The sequence below is a fragment of the Lupinus angustifolius genome, chromosome LG20 (genome assembly GCF_001865875.1).
Source record: "Lupinus angustifolius cultivar Tanjil chromosome LG20, LupAngTanjil_v1.0, whole genome shotgun sequence".
Taxonomy (NCBI): domain Eukaryota; kingdom Viridiplantae; phylum Streptophyta; class Magnoliopsida; order Fabales; family Fabaceae; genus Lupinus; species Lupinus angustifolius.
The window spans coordinates 3,319,965-3,338,918 of record NC_032028.1 but is presented as its reverse complement, the minus strand read 5'-3'; the positions used below and the strand labels follow the sequence as shown (position 1 = coordinate 3,338,918).

At 33.8% G+C, this 18,954-nt stretch overlaps 2 protein-coding genes across 6 annotated transcripts; both read right to left on the bottom strand.

Moving 5' to 3' along the window:
- On the bottom strand, positions 5,193-7,579 carry LOC109336253. 5 transcript variants are annotated; one of them, XM_019572737.1, is made up of 4 exons: positions 7,457-7,579; positions 6,553-6,683; positions 6,482-6,522; positions 5,193-6,008 (listed from the first exon to the last, which is right to left on the bottom strand). In XM_019572737.1, exons 2-4 carry the CDS (start codon positions 6,644-6,646, stop codon positions 5,691-5,693), a joined length of 453 nt encoding a protein of 150 aa, XP_019428282.1. In that variant the 5' UTR covers positions 6,647-6,683; positions 7,457-7,579; the 3' UTR covers positions 5,193-5,690. The 5 variants fall into 5 exon arrangements, with proteins under 5 accessions (XP_019428282.1, XP_019428278.1, XP_019428279.1 ...); XM_019572733.1 differs by having other exon boundaries at positions 6,482-6,683; XM_019572734.1 differs by having other exon boundaries at positions 6,482-6,686; positions 7,481-7,571.
- Positions 10,958-17,291, bottom strand: LOC109336252 (50S ribosomal protein L15, chloroplastic-like). The gene is made up of 4 exons (XM_019572731.1): positions 17,125-17,291; positions 16,708-17,047; positions 14,323-14,471; positions 10,958-11,550 (listed from the first exon to the last, which is right to left on the bottom strand). The coding sequence occupies exons 1-4, from the start codon at positions 17,221-17,223 to the stop codon at positions 11,323-11,325; spliced, it is 816 nt and encodes a 271-aa protein (XP_019428276.1). The 5' UTR covers positions 17,224-17,291; the 3' UTR covers positions 10,958-11,322.

Genomic DNA, 18,954 nt, shown 5'->3' with positions numbered 1-18,954 from the left:
GAGAGATTTACCTTCTCTTTGAAAATGCAAAAGTGAGTGAGTGAAGTGTGGAGTGTGAGGGATAAAGGAAAGAGGGAAATCAGATTTTCCCTAGGCAATAATGACAAATCTCATAGGGTGGCTAATGATGAGCTCATGAGATATGCTGAAAGTGATGAGAGATTTGCTTTATGGAAGTCAAATCTCTCATCCCAATGCGAAATGATCATCTTGAGGACACGTGTGATAACTATGCCTGAGTATTATCGGCCAATACTCGATCGGGTATTTTAAATCGCCCGATCCTAATATCCGATTAGAATTTCGGATTTCGGCATTCCGAGTGAAAAATATTTAGAAAATAGGTATGAGTGTAATCAGGGTCTATTTTGACTCGAAATTAAATTACGAAGCCAACGGCGCGATCGGAATTCAACTCCGAGTTACGGAACTAAAAAAATGCTTTTTGAGCCGTACCGGGCAGATTCGGCCCCGACAGTGGTCCAGAACCGGATGTCTCCAAAAATTACCAAAATTTACCACAAAATTGAAAATAAAATTTCAAGAATAAAACTCAACTAGTAAAATCTTATAATTCAAACTCGTAAAATTCGCGGTGTTACATCAATCTCCCCATGTCTTTCTAGGGTGAAGCAATGAGGACTGTAGTGGATCTCATAAATCGAACACCTTCAAGGCCCATGAACGAAGAAATTCCAGAAGAAGTATGATACAAGAAGAAGGCATCCTTCAACCATCTGAGAGTATTCGGATGCAGAGCCTTTGTGCGCATTCCAAAAGATGAGAGAAAGAAGTTGGATGCTAAAACCAAGGAATGCATTTACCTTGGGTCTCCAAAAGATGAATTTGGGTACATATATGTTGTGTTCTTTGAGGATCATACGATTAAAGATGTTTAGAAGAAAGGCTAGTGCAAGTCCAAAGTTCGCATTGATTCAGGGGAGAGATTCCTCAACAAACAGATCCTGGTCATCAGATAGATCCAGAACAGATAGACCAACAGGCAGATGTTGCTCACACGGAACTTGACCAGATTAACGAAGAGTTAGATCATGATGAAGTGGTGGTAGACACACAAATGCATCAAGAACCCGAGCTTGTAGAGCATTAGATGCAAGTTGAACTGAGGCGCTCTAGAAGAGGCAGAATACCTTCTTCAAAGTATCCTGAAGAAGATTATATCACATTAGCAGATAATGGTGAACCTGAAGACTTCTCAGAAGCTGCACATACATCTGATAAAGAAGAGTGAATTAAAGTCATTGAAGATGAGATGAACTCCTTAATGAGAACCACACTTATGATCTGGTGGAGTTGCCCAAAGGAAGAAAAGCCTTGAAAAACAAATGGGTTTATAGGCTTAAAGTTGAAGAAGGAATCTCAAGACCAAGATACAAAGCTCAGATTGTTGTGAAATGATGCAATCAGAAGAATGGAGTTGATTTTGATGAGATATTCTCACCAGTGGTGAAGTAATCCTTCATAAGAGTAGCATTGGGTCTAGCAGCTAGCCTAGACTTAGAAGTTGAACAACTTGATGTCAAAACAACTTTCTTACATGGAGACATCAAAGAAGAAATCTATATGGAGCAACCAGAAGGTTATGAAGAACCAGACAAGAAACACTTAGTGTGTCGTCTAAATAAGAGTTTATATAGTCCGAAACAAGCCCCGAGACAGTGGTACAAGAAATTTGAATCATTCATGACCAAATACAGTTTCAAGAAGACAACTGGTGATCATTGTATATTCATTAAAAGGTATGAAGATGGAATCTTAATTATTCTTCTCTTATATATTGATGATATGTTAATCATTGGGCGTGACAAGACTAAAATTGTTGGTTTTAAGAATGCTTTAAGCAAGTCTTTTGCTATAAAGATTTGGGTCATGCAAAGCAGATCCTTGGAATAAGGATAATCAGATATCATTCCAAGAAGTTGTTATGGCTATCACAGGAGAAGTATATTGAGAAAGTTCTCAAGAGATTCAACACGGATAGGGCAAAACCTGTTAGTGTTCCACTTGGTGGACATTTCAAGTTAACAATAATGCCTTATTCCTCTAGTGGTAGGAAGCCTAATGCATGCTATGATTTGTACAAGACCAGATAATGCCCATGCAGTTGGACTTGTGAGTCGATTCTCGTCCAATCTCAACAAAGAGCATTGGAATGCAGTAAAGTGAATATTGAGATATCTGAGGGGAACTACCAAAATATGTTTATGCTTTGGTAATGAAGATCCTATGTTAGTTAGATATATATATATATGCTGACATGGGTGGAGATGTAGATTCCATAAAATCCACATCAGCTTATCTAACTACTTTTGCTGGGGAAGCTGTATCTTGACAATCCAAGTTACAAAGATGTGTTGCATTATCAACAACTGAAGCAAAATATATTGCAGCATCTGAAGCTGGCAATGAGATAAAATATATGAAAAACATCTTAAATGAGTTGGACCATGTTCAAGATAGATATGTTTTGCATTGTGATAACCAAAGTGCAATTCACCTAGCTAAGAATCCTATGTTTCATTCTCGGACAAAGCACATTGATTATTGTTATCATTGGATATGAAATGCTTTGGAGGATGGTTAGTTGCAGCTAGAGAAAATTCATACAGATGATAACTGGTCCGACATGATGACCAAGACAATTTCACTCAAGAAGCTAACAGAATGTTGCAGAGGTGCTGGACTGATGATACCCATCAATTAATTCAGGAAGGGAGAGATTTGTTGGGAATCCTTCCTGATTTATGTGGATGCAAGACCAATGAATCTCGATAGATGAACCATTAAATAATTCAATGATAGCTATTCGAAGGTCTTTGAATTACTCAATAATAGCTATTCCAAGTAATATATTTAGAAAAATTAAAAGTTGTTAATGAGCATTTCTTGCATTTTCTTTTCTTTTACTTTAACGATGGTGCAAGTAAAATGTGTTTTAATTTTTGAAGGAAAATAAATGCTTAGTTAGCCCTGTGATATAATATCATTGAAAATCTGCATCGATGACTTCCATTTTATAGTGATCATTTATTCATTCGAAAACGATTAGGTCCTAGCATATTCCACCAGATTTGCCAACCACAGAAACAACTTTTAAAAAAATTCTTCAAAGCTTGGACAGAACCGTCACAACGAACAAAGGTAGTATTGGCCAGCAATAAATTTTTGTATCGGCCTAAGGTAGTATTGGCCAACAAAAGTCTATAACCCACATCAAACTCAACATTCATTTGAATTTGATTAACAAAACTCTATAAAAACAGCTACATATATTATAATTAATTATTATGAACTATTTTCTTGTTCTTAATTTCATTGAACTTTAATTTGAATTTATTTATACATAAAAATAAAAATAAAGTTAAATTATTTTTACATCATTATTACTTTAATGTTATATATATACTACTATTACTATATTAATCACATTCAAATTTACTCTCAATTTCTTCTCAATCAATTTTATGATTTGTTTAGTGTTGTAAGAAACAGACCGTTCAGGATGGTCTATTCGGATTTGAAAATGACTATAGTTTAAAGTTTTAATCAAATAAGGGTTAGAGAGCTTTGAAATAGGGAAATTTCGGTCCGACTGTGTTAAACCCTATTAAATCAGATTAACATAGAAAGTAAACCCGATGAAATACTACTCTTATAATTTTTTGTTTTACTCTAGTCCAAAAAAGATGAAAAGACGTTACTTCAATTGTAATTATACATGATTATTTATTATTTAAAGTTTTATATTTATATATAATTATATATTTATAGATAAAAACTAGTAATTATGTATGAAATCACCTCGTCAGACTAGATAGTTTAACCGTTTAAACCTAATACGTGATATCTTCTAGTTTAACATGTGACTCGATTTTCATAACATTGATTTTGATAGTAGTATCTTCCAAATATCAATGTTAGTTAATCTGCATTGTTGTATTAATACTATTGTGAATCTAATTGTAATGATTTATTTGTTAATTTATTAATAATTTAATAATATATTTATACAATAACTATTTTCACCATCTAATAGTTCACGTTAATTATTCGCAAAAGATATGAAATTTAGAGAAACTTTATGCATTTTTTTTGGAATCTGACTTGATTATATCTATAAAATACTTACATAAAGAATATTTTGAATTTGTTCATCTTAAATTATATCTTAAATTATATGCATATATATATTTACCATATTATCATGTCAACCTACATCTTAAAAATATAAAATTTAAGATTAGTGATAATGATAAATTTAAAGTTAAAGTCAATGAAACCTTTTAATCTATTTATTTTTTAATTAAAAAAAATAAAAGTTAAAGTCAATGAAACCAAAAAAAGTCAAATTATATACTGATATAAATTAAATATATGGTTTACTAGTTAGAGTCACTTTCGTAAAATACTTTTCTCAAGTAAAATAAAAGAATCCCTTTTGACTAAAAATCAGACCACGGGCCAAGGTAACGACGGAGCCGCCGAACGCCCCTCTCCATTGCCGTCTTCGCTATCCCACTGCAATCTTATGACATGATAATAGGGTATTGCATATTTGCACCATTATAAGAAATTTATGGATTTTTCTTGCCAAGGACATTATACTTGCCATCCTTGAGTTTCTCAAAATTTTGGTATTGCATATTTGCACCATTGTGATATTTTTTAACAGCAATTTGATATAATCAAATATGGCATGAACTATTCACAATTACCAGGAAGCAACGAGAAATGGCAAGGATCTATATCACAAGAAGAAAGTGGATGTAGGAGGAGGAAAGAGACAAAGCAATTCCGTAAAGATTTGTTTGAGAATTGCATTTTGGAAGTGAGGAAGGAAAATAGAAGGCTCATGAGTCATTTCATAAGTAGAAACAGCGAGTGTAACCAACACTATCCCTCACCACTATTGACTTAACAAAATGTTGTTTTTGTTCAAAATTTTGTGTAGACAATACTAGGAACTCTTCGTAAAATCAACTTTACCCATGTTTAGAAACCCATTTCATATATAATTATACACATATATATTTTAATTTTTCTATAGTTATTATATGTTTTACAAATCGATTTAAAAGTTTAGTTGAATTCTTTAACCAACCAACTCTTGAGCTTGTTAAACTTTAAAGGAGCAGATATTGAGTTGGAAAAATAATTCACATCAAAATCCATTAGCTGAAATCATCTCATTTCCACCTTAGGTGTAACTGTGCAAGGGAACATATTGCAAATGCCCCTTACACATGCCGCTCACACTCCACATTGCGAATAACACATTAACTAAAATATTACCAATCACCATTCTTTGTACAAATTCGCCTTCTTTAGCAGCTAGTTAAAACCAAAATGAAATATAATCACAACCTCTCCATGCTCCTGCTTACATAAAAGAGAGTGAAATTGACACAAGAGGACCTAGGCCAAAACTAACACCCAAACTAACCCTGCAAGGTAACCCTGACCACATTTATTTGCTGAAGAAACTGGATGCATCCTACAGAAAGATAACAGTAGACATTTACAAACACTTGCCGATTATCTTACTTCTATTTACACGACATGCACTATCTTCTCTTCAGATCCAAAACTCCTCTTTGCTATAGCTATCAATTATCAAAGCTTTGTGTGTTTGGTTATACACTTAGACTAACTCCCAAAACATTTGTGTTCTAAGCCAGAGCAGGGATGCTGCAATTTCGCCTATCCCTGTCAAGGCAATCGAACCCTTCCACCCTCACACCCGGATTGTTACCAAAATTAGCTCGAACACACCCTCCCTTCCTTGCCGATGAGGGTGATGGAGACGATGACAGACCGGAGGGGCCTGGAACCACGACCCGTGACAACGAAGAGAATGGAGGAAAATTGACATCCCCAAATCGAGCATCATGAACCAATGGGTTAGCTACTCTGCTTGGCGGTGACCCAAAAAAATATGAGGGTGGCGAAGACATATCTGGCCAAAATTGTTCTTCCTCACAATCACCCTGCAAACATAGACACTCAAACTTTCAGAATCTCATAAAACAGTAATCAATTAACCAATCCAAAATTCTAAAAGGGTGCTTGTTTAGATTATTGTTCAGGAAAAACAGCTGTTACTGCTCTAAAATGATTATCTGCACTGCTCGAAGCTCTAAGGCAAAAACATAAACTGTTTCTGCAACTGTCTTTGTGTAAAATAGATTGAATTTCTGTGTTTGGTTCAGATTTGAAACTAATTCTCAGCTTAAAAAGTCTAGTGTCTTTCAAAAGCCGTAGAAAAAAAAGCTTATTTTGTTGACAAACACATCAAATCTCGGCAGTTTCTGTTTTGGAACAGCAACTTCCTCCCTACTAATCTGAACCAGACACTTCCTAAGATTCACAGAGATTATGATAATCAAATTATTTTCAAATATAAATCAAAGGCACACTAAATTACAGCTCCTACACAAAAAAGAGATAAAAGAGTATATACCTTGGTAAGGATTGTGTCCAAAGGATTAGACCCAAATGAACAAGAACTGAGGTCGTTGAAAAGGGCTAGGCGACGAGGCTTAGGGCAAATAAGGGAATCTTTCATATCTTCGCGGGATGATGATACGACAACGTTTTGTTGCTGCAGGATGCTAAACTGCTTCATCCTATTTCCTTTGTTTTCTATATCAACAATCTAAAACCTGCTCACATATATAGCGAACAACTTAGAAGGAAATTATTTCAAACCAAAGGAAAGATAAAATCTAAGAAGGAAATAAACTATTTGAATATTATTATTATTATTATATTGCGAGATATCGGAAACCGTGTATGAATATAGTTGTACAGCTCATGGTTAAGATCTGGTCAAATTCTAACCTAATCATTAGTTAATTTGAGTTTATAAGTTCTCAACCACCCAGCTCCAATGAAAACTATAAGCATACCTACAGATCTAAACAAATTGTATGAATTTTATTTGGACTAGAAATATATTATAAAAATAAAAGAAATACTAGTGAATAGAAAATAATTTGAGGAAATAACGTATAATCCTGTCTATTGAGATTTGAGTCAGCAAATTGAACTTCGGCTAAGGCAGATCTGAAAGAGGTAATTGTTGATTTAATAAAAATAGAGTGAATACCAATTTTGATATTGGATAATCTCGAATTAAGGTAAAAATCCAAAAGATTGTGAGTGTGATACTGATGTATCAGAGCGTAGAAAAAATTAGTCTAGATTAATTTGATTTGATATATTTGGTAACTATTAAGTGTATATATATTTGTATAAAAAAAATGAAGTGCTAATAAGAGATAAATGAACATGGTGAAAATGGATTGCAAGTTGAAAAGGAAAACGATAACAGAAAGAAAGAAAAACGGTTGTAAGAATTTATTGAGGAAGCAGAGATTTAAAAAAAGGACGAGATGGGAAATTGAAACGGAAATTGAGAAGGAAGCAACGAAACCTGTGATGAATAAGTGTACAGAACTGATGAAGAGAGAGAGCTTCTATTATTATTCAAAAAGGAATTGAAACATCAAAGTGAAGAGAGAATTAGAGAAACGCAAGAGCGAAAGCAGATAAAAGGGAATGCTGAAAGAGAAAGTTCATAGCTACACTTGCTTTTTGTATTTATGTCTTCATTAATTTATTTTAACTTGGGAATGAATGCATTGAGATTTTTAAGTATTAAAGTATTAATATGGTTATTTCATGCGGGCGGTGCCTCCCCGAGATATCACATCGGTTTTCGCTCCCACCAAACCAATCTCTCATATCTCTCTATCTTTTTTATTTTTCAGCTTTCTAACACACTGGTACTTATATTAACGGTTAGAAATATCCTGTGATTAATTAATTCAGAAATGTTAAAATATCAAGGGACTGAAAAATCCGTTGGAAATGAGAATCGGTCTTCTTTTTGAGGAGCAAGAACATGACCCTATAATTTTTCTTCGTAGACACAAGAATGAAAACTTTTTACCTACTGCTGACACGTGGCAGCCTTGTGATTTTCTCCTTTCCGGAAGATGAGTTTTGGGATAGAAAAGGTCGGCATAAACTTTGAACAGATCCTATGATCTTTGAACTTATACCCTCACACAAATATGCAGGATTAGCAACACTACAATTCATCATCTAACTCCAACTATTTATTTGAATATGGTTTATGTCAAAATTGAATAATGTTAAATTAGTTTAGCTAGTAACATAATAGTTTCACGTAATTGGTGGATGTGTAGAATGGTATTCACGCCGGTTGGATGCAATGCTGGGGAAGTATTTTAGGTATAATTTGTGATAAAAATGTATCACTTAAGTTTAAAGAAAAATTTTATGTACGATTATAAGACTTGCATTATTATATAAGATTAAATGTTGGATAATAAAATATCAACACTAAAATATATTCAAATTAATAAAGATTAACTAATTCCTAGAGGAAGAAAAATTAAAAAAAAAATTAATCACACCGGAATAAAAGGTTGGTTAGTGTTATTTTCCTCCACCTAATGTGTACATTAAGCTTGCATGACCAACTTAATTCATCTTAAGGTTGTGGGTTGGTAATTTTTAGGTATCTATCTAAATTTTTGTGTAGCTTTGAAACTTATCTCGATACCAAAAACCCATTTTTTCTTATACAAATAATAATTTATGTGATTATCCACTGTTAGTAATAATACGAGTTGAATCTTTAGCAATTATCAGCAACATCCCTTTATTATTAACATTGCTAACTCTTAATTGATCTTCCTTGTGCACCAATTTTTTGTCATTATATAATTGTTTAGTTGAGCTTTGCCCCTGTGTGCCAAAAGAAAAAATATTACCACCCTTCATAAATCATACAGTATATGATTTATAAATATATGCTACGCATAAGTGGGAGTCTGGACTGTGCGATGTCATTAAAAAACGACCAAAAAACGAGGCAGTACGTGGCCTGTGGGGAACCCGGGATTGATTCTCAGTGTCCTTCCCAACATCGAACATCACACACCATAGGCTCCATTGTTTCAGACAAGTATTTCTTTGGTACTAGAGGGCAGGAAAAACATTAGTTATCAATCTTTTTTTCTGATTCCGTTAATTTCAGGGATTTTGTTTTATGGTTGTTCTTTGGTCCTGTAGAAATTTTGACATGATAAAGATGATTATGTTTCAAACCAAGTTGGAGTTGATCTTAAGCTAAATAAGGTAGGTTTAATCAGCTTGAGGATCGACTTTGGGATACTTGAATATAATGGCATGAGGTTGACGCCCAATCTTAGGCTACCTTGAGTGAGTATGTGAAGAGAGTCTTTGACGTTCTGGTCAATATTTTATAGATGACGAGATGGTCAATGAGAGGATAGTGAATAAAGCGAGAAATAAGGTATAATATGTAAGAAATAATTATCGTATAATGAGTTTGTGTATTTATACTGAACGAGATGAGTTTACCTTTGTGTTGAAGGATAATCCATTGACATCATTGTTGATATTGTGTTCGTGGTGTTTTCAACAAGTTACTTTATGAGATCTTTATGTGAGTTTATGACGACTCCTATATGCCTCGTAGGGGAGTCTTCCCTCATAATTTACCATGTAAATTGGATTATGGATCTTTTTGTTTCTCAGTTTATCAACCTAGAACTTGGATTACGTTAGTTTTGGGTCTTTCAAGTTCTGGCCTTCTTGTGTAGGTTAGATATCGGACCTCTTTGTTACCTTCGTGTTTATTGTTCTTTTTCAAACTAGCAAATAATTGTTCTTTTTCAAACTAGCAAATAATTGTTCTTTTTCAAAACTAGATTATCCTGAAACTTTATTTCATTTGATTCTGCTATTAAAAAAACATATATTTCAAAAATATCCTCTGGATGTGGATGGCCTTGTTTCATCAACAATCATAATTTTCCAAAGTAGATCTACTTAACCGGCTGTGGTATTGAAGTTAGGCTTACTTTTTAGTTGGAAAGGACAATTATAGTTGAGAGGATTCGCACGCTTTGGTCCCAAAATCGAAATCGTTGTTGATACAACACAACCACCAGATTTTGCCTTTGCTTTCGGCAGTGACTCAAAGAAGAGTAAGTCCAAAATCAACTATAACACACGGGGAGTCATCACAAACACCTTATACCCTTTTAGGTCCCTCATCAATTCATCATGCTGTTGACATATGTAAGCTTGTTAAAAATATATATAGTGCGTGTCTTAGGGGCAATTATAATGTACTTGAACATCCCTTAAAAAAACATATATTTTACTTGCACATGCTTACCATCTAATATCAAGGCATGGATCAAACCAGCACTTGTTTGACATTTCAAACTGATACATCTTGTTGGGACAATATACACTGTTAAAAAATATCACAATTCTGATTCATCAATTAATTTAAATATCAAATAACTAATATTAAGATATAGTGAAATATATTGATATGACTGAACAAAGTTCATTGGATATATCAACATAGGTAAGTAGTTTAATAAAAGATATTATTTTGAATGTCCTCATGCACCTTAAGAATTCATTGTACATGATAATGACACATTGTGGACACAGCAGTGTTCCAAATTTTGTTGACCATTTTCATCCAAATTTCTAATATGAACATCTCTTTGGTCTTACTTTAAGAGGATTGCATAATTTGCTAAGAAACAAAAGTCAAACAAAGCTGTAAAACGACAACAAAAAGCAAAAGGGACTTTTTTTAAGGAAAATAACTTTCTGCTGAGAATCATGTTTTTCAAGTAGTCAGATTTTTATTCAAACAAACAAAATACAAGAAAAATGAAAGTAGAAAAGGAAGAGGGACGGTGAAAGTGTGAACTGAAGATTTTCTAGTTTCTGAAGGAAGTTAGAGACATATCAGGTTGCAAATTTCAACGTGAAATATGTCATGTAATCAACAAAGTAGCCTCTTCCTAACGCATGCAGCATCCACTTGAACAAGAAACGACAAAATGTCTTCATCAATAATTACAACTACTTGATGAAAACCACCTTATTATAGAACCGAACACCCTTCTACCACATGTGTCATGCAAAAACTAGCAAACAAAAATTTACATTTTTCAATGCATTTTTACTTTGAAGAATGTTTAGGTGATGGATGAACAAAATTTAATGAAGTAACATTAATTTTTGGAACCAGCAGAACAACACATTAGAATGCAAAAAGAACAAAGGATCACTGCCTTTAATTTATATAACATGATAACTAAAAGAGCCAGAGAGATATCTGAAGACTTCAAATAAGTGAGGTAAGAAATCACCTTGGACCTCTCTTGAAGATTTCCAGATGTGATTACAAAGTCTACAGATGTGGCATTAACTTCATGCAGAGGCTTGTTCTGAAGCGGCAGCGGCGGCGGCGGCTCGCTTCTTTGCAAAGTATTCATCAGCACGTGCAAGGTTCTTAGCAACTGATGGCTTAACCCATTTCTTACGTCCAGGAAGAACAGTGAGGGAACAGCCAAGAGTCTCAAGCTTCTCCTTTGCTGATGCCGAATAGGCACGTGCTTTTATTGTCAACTTCTTGGTTAGTTCTCCATGGCCCAAAATCTGAAACAAATGGACAAAAAGCTATTATTTTCATCCTTCTTTTTGAATCTCATATATTTTGTATGTTATCTTGATTCATCAAGAGCAACATTGTGAACCTTAAAAAGTTCGATGCACTGCATGGTGAAATAAGAAGAAAGGGCTTGCTTAAAAATGCCAACAAGTTTGAAGTTGTATAGAACTCATATCTTTGCAAAGATACCTTTGTGTTTCTTGGGAAACCAGAGAAGCATTTAAAAAGAATCAGTGCAGTTAAATTTCATCAACAAATGCATGGACAGTTATTGGCCACAGCAAGCTTACGTATCGACCACTAAATATTAGTAGTATCCTTCTAGAAATTAATTTATAGTCACTTCAAGCCACATCTTTGCTTTTGAAAAGTTTATTGAGATCAATGTAAATGTATAGAGTTCAGCTTACATTGCCGATTTTTGTAGAAAATGATCATGTGACGATCCTACTGTGGTGGATCAGAAAAGTCATAACATCTCATTATTTCTCCCACAAAGTCAACTTTTAACAAAAAGCAATTCCAGTGTTTGGTCTCTAACCTAAGATAGATTTGAAGGACAAAAACTTAATTAAGTGGTTTCCACTCTAAAATGAAAGCAATTAGTTAGGTGTGGCTCTTCCGTCTGAATATTTGAGACCAAATGCAGTTGACATTAGACAATAAAAGCCCTCGCCTACTGTAATAAAATTAATGGAACGCCAACAAAATATGGGAACATGAAATAAAACACTGACTTCTTATATAGGCTACTGACCCAGAGCTTGAGAAGTATTGCTTAAAAAATCACCATAAGGCAGCCTGTTTTAGAGGGACTCTCAACTGACACTCAATTGAACCTAAATAGATCAGACCACATACTGCAAATCAATTTATCCGGAGGACAAAAAAATGAAGTTTGACACAATTTGAAATATTGTGTTTAAAATTTGAAATATAAATAATAAAGTATATAACTTTACATCAGGCACATGCACCAAAATATTATGTGTTTGACTTCAGATACCGTGAAAGATGAAGAAGAGCATGGAATATATTGACATTGCAGTGAAAGAAACAATGGTACCAAGACAGAGTAATGGTGCAAAAAACAGTGACATGAGAATGGAGAACAAATGGACAAAAAGCTATTATTTTCATCCTTCTTTTTGAATCTCATATATTTTGTATGTTATCTTGATTCATCAAGAGCAACATTGTGAACCTTAAAAAGTTCGATGCACTGCATGGTGAAATAAGAAGAAAGGGCTTGCTTAAAAATGCCAACAAGTTTGAAGTTGTATAGAACTCATATCTTTGCAAAGATACCTTTGTGTTTCTTGGGAAACCAGAGAAGCATTTAAAAAGAATCAGTGCAGTTAAATTTCATCAACAAATGCATGGACAGTTATTGGCCACAGCAAGCTTACGTATCGACCACTAAATATTAGTAGTATCCTTCTAGAAATTAATTTATAGTCACTTCAAGCCACATCTTTGCTTTTGAAAAGTTTATTGAGATCAATGTAAATGTATAGAGTTCAGCTTACATTGCCGATTTTTGTAGAAAATGATCATGTGACGATCCTACTGTGGTGGATCAGAAAAGTCATAACATCTCATTATTTCTCCCACAAAGTCAACTTTTAACAAAAAGCAATTCCAGTGTTTGGTCTCTAACCTAAGATAGATTTGAAGGACAAAAACTTAATTAAGTGGTTTCCACTCTAAAATGAAAGCAATTAGTTAGGTGTGGCTCTTCCGTCTGAATATTTGAGACCAAATGCAGTTGACATTAGACAATAAAAGCCCTCGCCTACTGTAATAAAATTAATGGAACGCCAACAAAATATGGGAACATGAAATAAAACACTGACTTCTTATATAGGCTACTGACCCAGAGCTTGAGAAGTATTGCTTAAAAAATCACCATAAGGCAGCCTGTTTTAGAGGGACTCTCAACTGACACTCAATTGAACCTAAATAGATCAGACCACATACTGCAAATCAATTTATCCGGAGGACAAAAAAATGAAGTTTGACACAATTTGAAATATTGTGTTTAAAATTTGAAATATAAATAATAAAGTATATAACTTTACATCAGGCACATGCACCAAAATATTATGTGTTTGACTTCAGATACCGTGAAAGATGAAGAAGAGCATGGAATATATTGACATTGCAGTGAAAGAAACAATGGTACCAAGACAGAGTAATGGTGCAAAAAACAGTGACATGAGAATGGAGAAGATGAACTTTTCTATCAAAATGAATCTCACACATCTACAAGAGAGCATAGTGTGCTTTATTTACTTCCTTCTAATACAATAACTTCAACAACAAGTTAGGTAACTAACTCCTAACCGTTTTTTTATATGTGGAAACTAATTAACTTAGACTAATTATAACAACTTCTCCTAAGTGCTTTGGTATTACTTGAATCCAGAAGATTTAGCTTTGATAATTTTGCAACTCCCTTGATTTGCTTCATTCTTAACACATACATATCAAACATGCCAACAAATGCAGACATGCTTAAACACAAGACTATGATCTAAGAACATCTACGCATTTACACAAGATTTCAATGCATAAAAAGGGGTCAGGATGAATTTTTAATGGTAGGTGGTACAGGAAAACCTAGCATCCTCATTTATTGTTAAAGGTTAAACATCATAATAGCTCCACACATTGTGAAAATGATTTTGGAGAAGCAAGAGTAAGACAAAATTAAGGAAAGGAATTTCTGTATCATTAAAGCAACAAGAAATCTGTACCTTCAAAGGAAGTTTCCTATCTCTTCCTGACGGGTTAATAATACGCTTCTCCTTCAGTGTCTCTAGAGATACCTCTTCTCCATCCTGAAATCTAGGCTCTATGTCCCTCAGATTTACATGGACATATTTCGGTAATCCCGCACGCATACCTTATTAAAAAGAAGAAATAAGTACATTAAAAGATAGTTCTGAAAGGGAGACAAACAGACACATGAAGGAGGGGACAAAAAAGAAATATATCAATATCAGAGATGAAGGATGACACAAATAGTAAAGATATCCGGCAAAAGATCTTAGGAAGAGAAATTTATGTGCTGGAGCTAGATGTCATCCAAAGCGCAATGCTCATAAGAATTATTATTTTGGGACATCAAACTGCATAAACTCATTTCCTCCAAATGCTTCATGGAAAATCAACATATTGGAGATATAGTGAACATTATGTGCAGCCCCTCCAAATAGATGAATCATGTCTCTATTGGGAATAACAACTTGATGAATTTCAAAATATAATATAACAACTTGATACATTATATATATATATATATATATATAACTTTCAGGGAATTTAGGGCCCACAACATCTTGCAGGAATCATGCCCAGGTAAAATAGTCAAGCAAAAGGCTAAAAAAAGAGCAAATACTACTCTTGACTTATTGGAATATGTTTACACTAGGGAAATCAATTCAGTGCTGAACTTCGCCAAAATAACTTTCCTTTGTGGTATATTGAAAAGAAAAAAAAACATCCCAAAAATTAAGCTAAAATAAAAATAAAAGGGGTAACATGACAAGGGGTATAAATCTCTATTGGCCTATCCCATAGAAGCTCAAAGGGTAGGAATCTATAGTTGATAAAACATTACGCTCTAATTACAAGGATGTATATTGAGATTTCTTTGTAGTAGAAAATGATATGGCAAATAGCATGTTCTTTACTTACTAATGATATGGCAAATAGTATCCTTTACTTACTAATGATATGGCTACAAGTAGCATTTTTCTAGAGCACCTTCTGAAAGTAGGATTCTAATCAAATCAGCAAATACATTCAGACCAACTACCAGAAAATCAGAATAAAGTTCATATGCAGCATGGTCATGACACAGACAAGGCAACTAAACATTCAGGCAAATGATATAAACACCCAAAATGTATTGACACAAGTTTAAAAAGTGTTTGGTGGTGAAATTAAACATTTACTAAACATAAATGTGCCTTTACTATCTTTAAAAAGTGTTTGGTGATGGAATTAAAAGAATATCCTGTTCAAATATATTGTAAGTCGAAGTAGTACTCAGATGTTTAAGTTCTATGACGAAAATATGCAAATACGGATTACTTGAAAGTGCCCCTACTCAGTTGAACTAAATAATAAATTTTCGCAGAGATTCTTCACTTTAAACACCACTCTTTTGGGCTTAGTGACATACTTTAAACTCACGGAGGTTGAAACTAGATTGTGAGATTTGATTAGGGTATAATTTAAGTTAAGAGCATAAAAAATGGCAGTCACCACAACCACAAGGCACAAAAAAAAGGCCCATCAGTGCAGGCATAAAATTTTGGCAGAAGTGATTTTTAACAAGCTGAAATAGCTTCTTGAAAAAGCTGAATTTTAGCTTCTCAAAAATTTATTCCAGCATCTGATTTTTGGTAAAAGCCCAGCGCCCCAGCCAAACAAATGTGCAAGTGCCAAAAGTGATTTTTACCAAAATAGTCATTTTAAAAAATGCTTAAACGAACTCTCAATGAAGTAAAGGAGAAAGACTTGCATAGCAAGTAGCAACTATCAAAATATCATGTAACTAAAATACGGGTCATGTTTATCAGTGCCTACCGGTTAAGGAATGCAACAAGGGAAAGTCTGTATTGGACATCCAAGTCCACTAGTTCTTGATGTACTAAATCTATCATTCTCCACAACAAAATTCCTTGTTTTTATACTTCCTTGGCTAACATTCCCTGATCCCCCTTTAAATAAAACAATTGTTATAAGGGTCTTTTATAAGTATTGTTTGAATGATGTGGAAGTATATCATTAGTTGTATACTTGTATCTATTAAGCACCGGGACTATACACATTTATTCTTATGCAAGTGTATGTGCAACACAAATGGAATAAAGTAATTGTAAAACATTTCAAGTTCACATAAAAACTCAAGAAAATTTCAGCAGCAAAGCATAATTGAAAATAGAGGTTGAAACTCGACGTAACGAGGTTGCTACTGAGTGACCAAGAAGTCATTGGTTCAAATCCCCGAAATAGTCTCTCCGTGTTTGTAGGATAAGGTTGCATACTTCTATCAGGCAGGCCAGGCCGGACTAGGTCCGGCAATGGGCGGCCCTCTTTTTTTTAAAAGCATAATTGAATATGTAAAGTACCTCCAGCAATTCCTCTGAGTTTAGGGATTCTTCTGTAAAGAGGCATCTGACCACCTTCAAACCCAGGCCTAACACCAGGTCCAGACCTTGATTTCTGACCCCTCATACCAAAACCACAACTGGCACCTTGCCCTGACGCTATACCTCTCCCCTTTCGCTTCGCCTTCTTCCTCGAACCCGGTTGAGGCCCCAAGTTGTCTAGCCGAAACCGAACCCGTGTAGGGTCAACAAACACAGGCAATGCACGAGCCTTGTTAGCCATCAGAATGGGTTTTCTTTGATGAGACGATGACAAGTAATAAAATTGAGATTGTTTTGCCACTAAGGTTTTAAGAGTTCCCTGCAAGAATGAATGTGAGAGTGAAATTGGATAATGAAGGAATGGATTAAGAGATACAGGGAAAGGGAAATAAATACCTTGAATGGAGAAGCAAGAGATGGAAGAGTAAGGGACTTTTTGGTCAATGAGAATGATGATACAGAAGAGAGAGGATTTAGAGAAGAAGCCATAGCCATGTCTATGCTCTGTGCTTTGCTCTCCACTTTGCAAATATAACTTCAACGGATAAGTTTATCTATTTTTTTTTTCTTTGTCAGCTATCCGTTTTTTTTCTTCATTTTTTTAATAGGCAAAATTTATTAAACTAAGATAAAATTATATGATAAATATGTCCAAAAACTAATACATTACTCGAAAAAAATTTAAATTTGTTTTTCCCTGTCTGGTTTTAGGTAATTTTAAATAAATACATTACTCGATTATATATTTATAAAAGTTCATATTTTAATTCCCATTTTCATCTTGTAGTAAAACCTTGATCCAAGTCTTGAGTTGTTAAGGCCCAAACGTGTTGTCCTTGTAACTTTCCTTCCAGCATCTTCAGTATATGAAGGCTGGTTGGTTGCTTGGGTTCAACTTGAATGTTGGGGAAGTTATAGTTGTAGGGGTGAGCATGGGTCAAGTTGGGATGAGTTAAAATTTATCCTTATCTGATCCTAAATATTGGTTGAGTTACTTTTTTGAACTCGGCCCGGTCCTAGACTTGAAACTAACCCGACCCTAATAACGATTGGGTTAGCTTTTAAACCTGACCCTAGACCCGATTAAGATTAAACATAATGCATACTCATTTTAGATAAAGAGTTCTCAATATCATTTATTATTATGAATATGTATTTTAATATATAGAATGATATACGTATATATATATATATATTATTAATTATGTATATATTATGAAAAATTAAAGAATGATTGATACCTTCGACCAAAATGGTATCATATTTGACTAAAAACATATACAAACATGATGAGCGAATGACCCTGGAAAGAGATAGGTCGGGTCATACTTCGTTACTACCCGACTCTAAATATTGACCAAGTTTATTTTTTGAACCCGAACCTAACCTAGACATGATCAGACCCAATCATATTTGGATCCAATCATGATCAGGCCGTACGGGTAAGCAGGTAGGGCTGAGTTGTGCTCACTCATAACTGTATCAGTGCTTCTATTTAGATACTGTTGCCAAATATTCTGAGGCCTTATTCGGTTGTTAAGAGTTCTACTTGAGCTTGGTTATGTTTGTAGTGGTTTGAACTTCAATGATATATGTTTCTGTTGAGATTCAGAGGTAAAAGCTTGCTAAGAAAGCAATTCCTATTATATCATTTATGATTTTTACTTAAACATTTTCTCTCTCTATAAAATACAAAAAAACTTGCGACTGATAAAAAAACAAAGAATTGGAGATGAATTTTGGAAATTAAAAAATGATAATAAACACTTTAGAATTAAAGTTTTTCATCTATGTTTTATTTTTTCTATGACAATACCACTCATGGTTAAGGAAAAAATAAATAAATATTGTGTAAAAAATAATGCATTTGAAGGGATTCCTTTAGTCAAAACAAATAAAGTAAAACATTTTCTCCCTTCATTCTTCCCATTCCCCCCTACTTAAATTTCACTCTCCAATTGCCTTCCTTTATACCAAACCCATACGTAGCTAAAGACAGAGTGACAACTGCACATTGCATAGTGATTCCTAAAAACAGCGAATTAATGTGCTGATGAAATACAATTTAAATTTAGAAAAACATTCAAATCGACACATTTTTATATTATTAAATTAGAAAAATTTAAAATATTACTAGGAAATATTTATTTTATTTAAATATATATTATTACTAAAGATATTCTAATAATTTAATTTTAATTAAATCCTAAAATTGAATAAAATAAA

Bases quoted from the DNA above. Each gene is read 5' to 3' on its own strand.
- LOC109336253 (XM_019572733.1), bottom strand. From the start codon at position 6,646: ATGAAGCAGTTTAGCATCCTGCAGCAACAAAACGTTGTCGTATCATCA. The intron at 6,009-6,481 runs GTATATACTCTT...CTATGTTTGCAG, and splicing joins TGGACACAATCCTTACCAAG to GGTGATTGTGAGGAAGAACA.
- LOC109336252 (XM_019572731.1), bottom strand. From the start codon at position 17,223: ATGGCTATGGCTTCTTCTCTAAATCCTCTCTCTTCTGTATCATCATTC. The intron at 14,472-16,707 runs GTACTTTACATA...CTTTTTAATAAG, and splicing joins ACTCAGAGGAATTGCTGGAG to GTATGCGTGCGGGATTACCG. The intron at 11,551-14,322 runs GTACAGATTTCT...CATTTGTTTCAG, and splicing joins ATAGGAAACTTCCTTTGAAG to ATTTTGGGCCATGGAGAACT.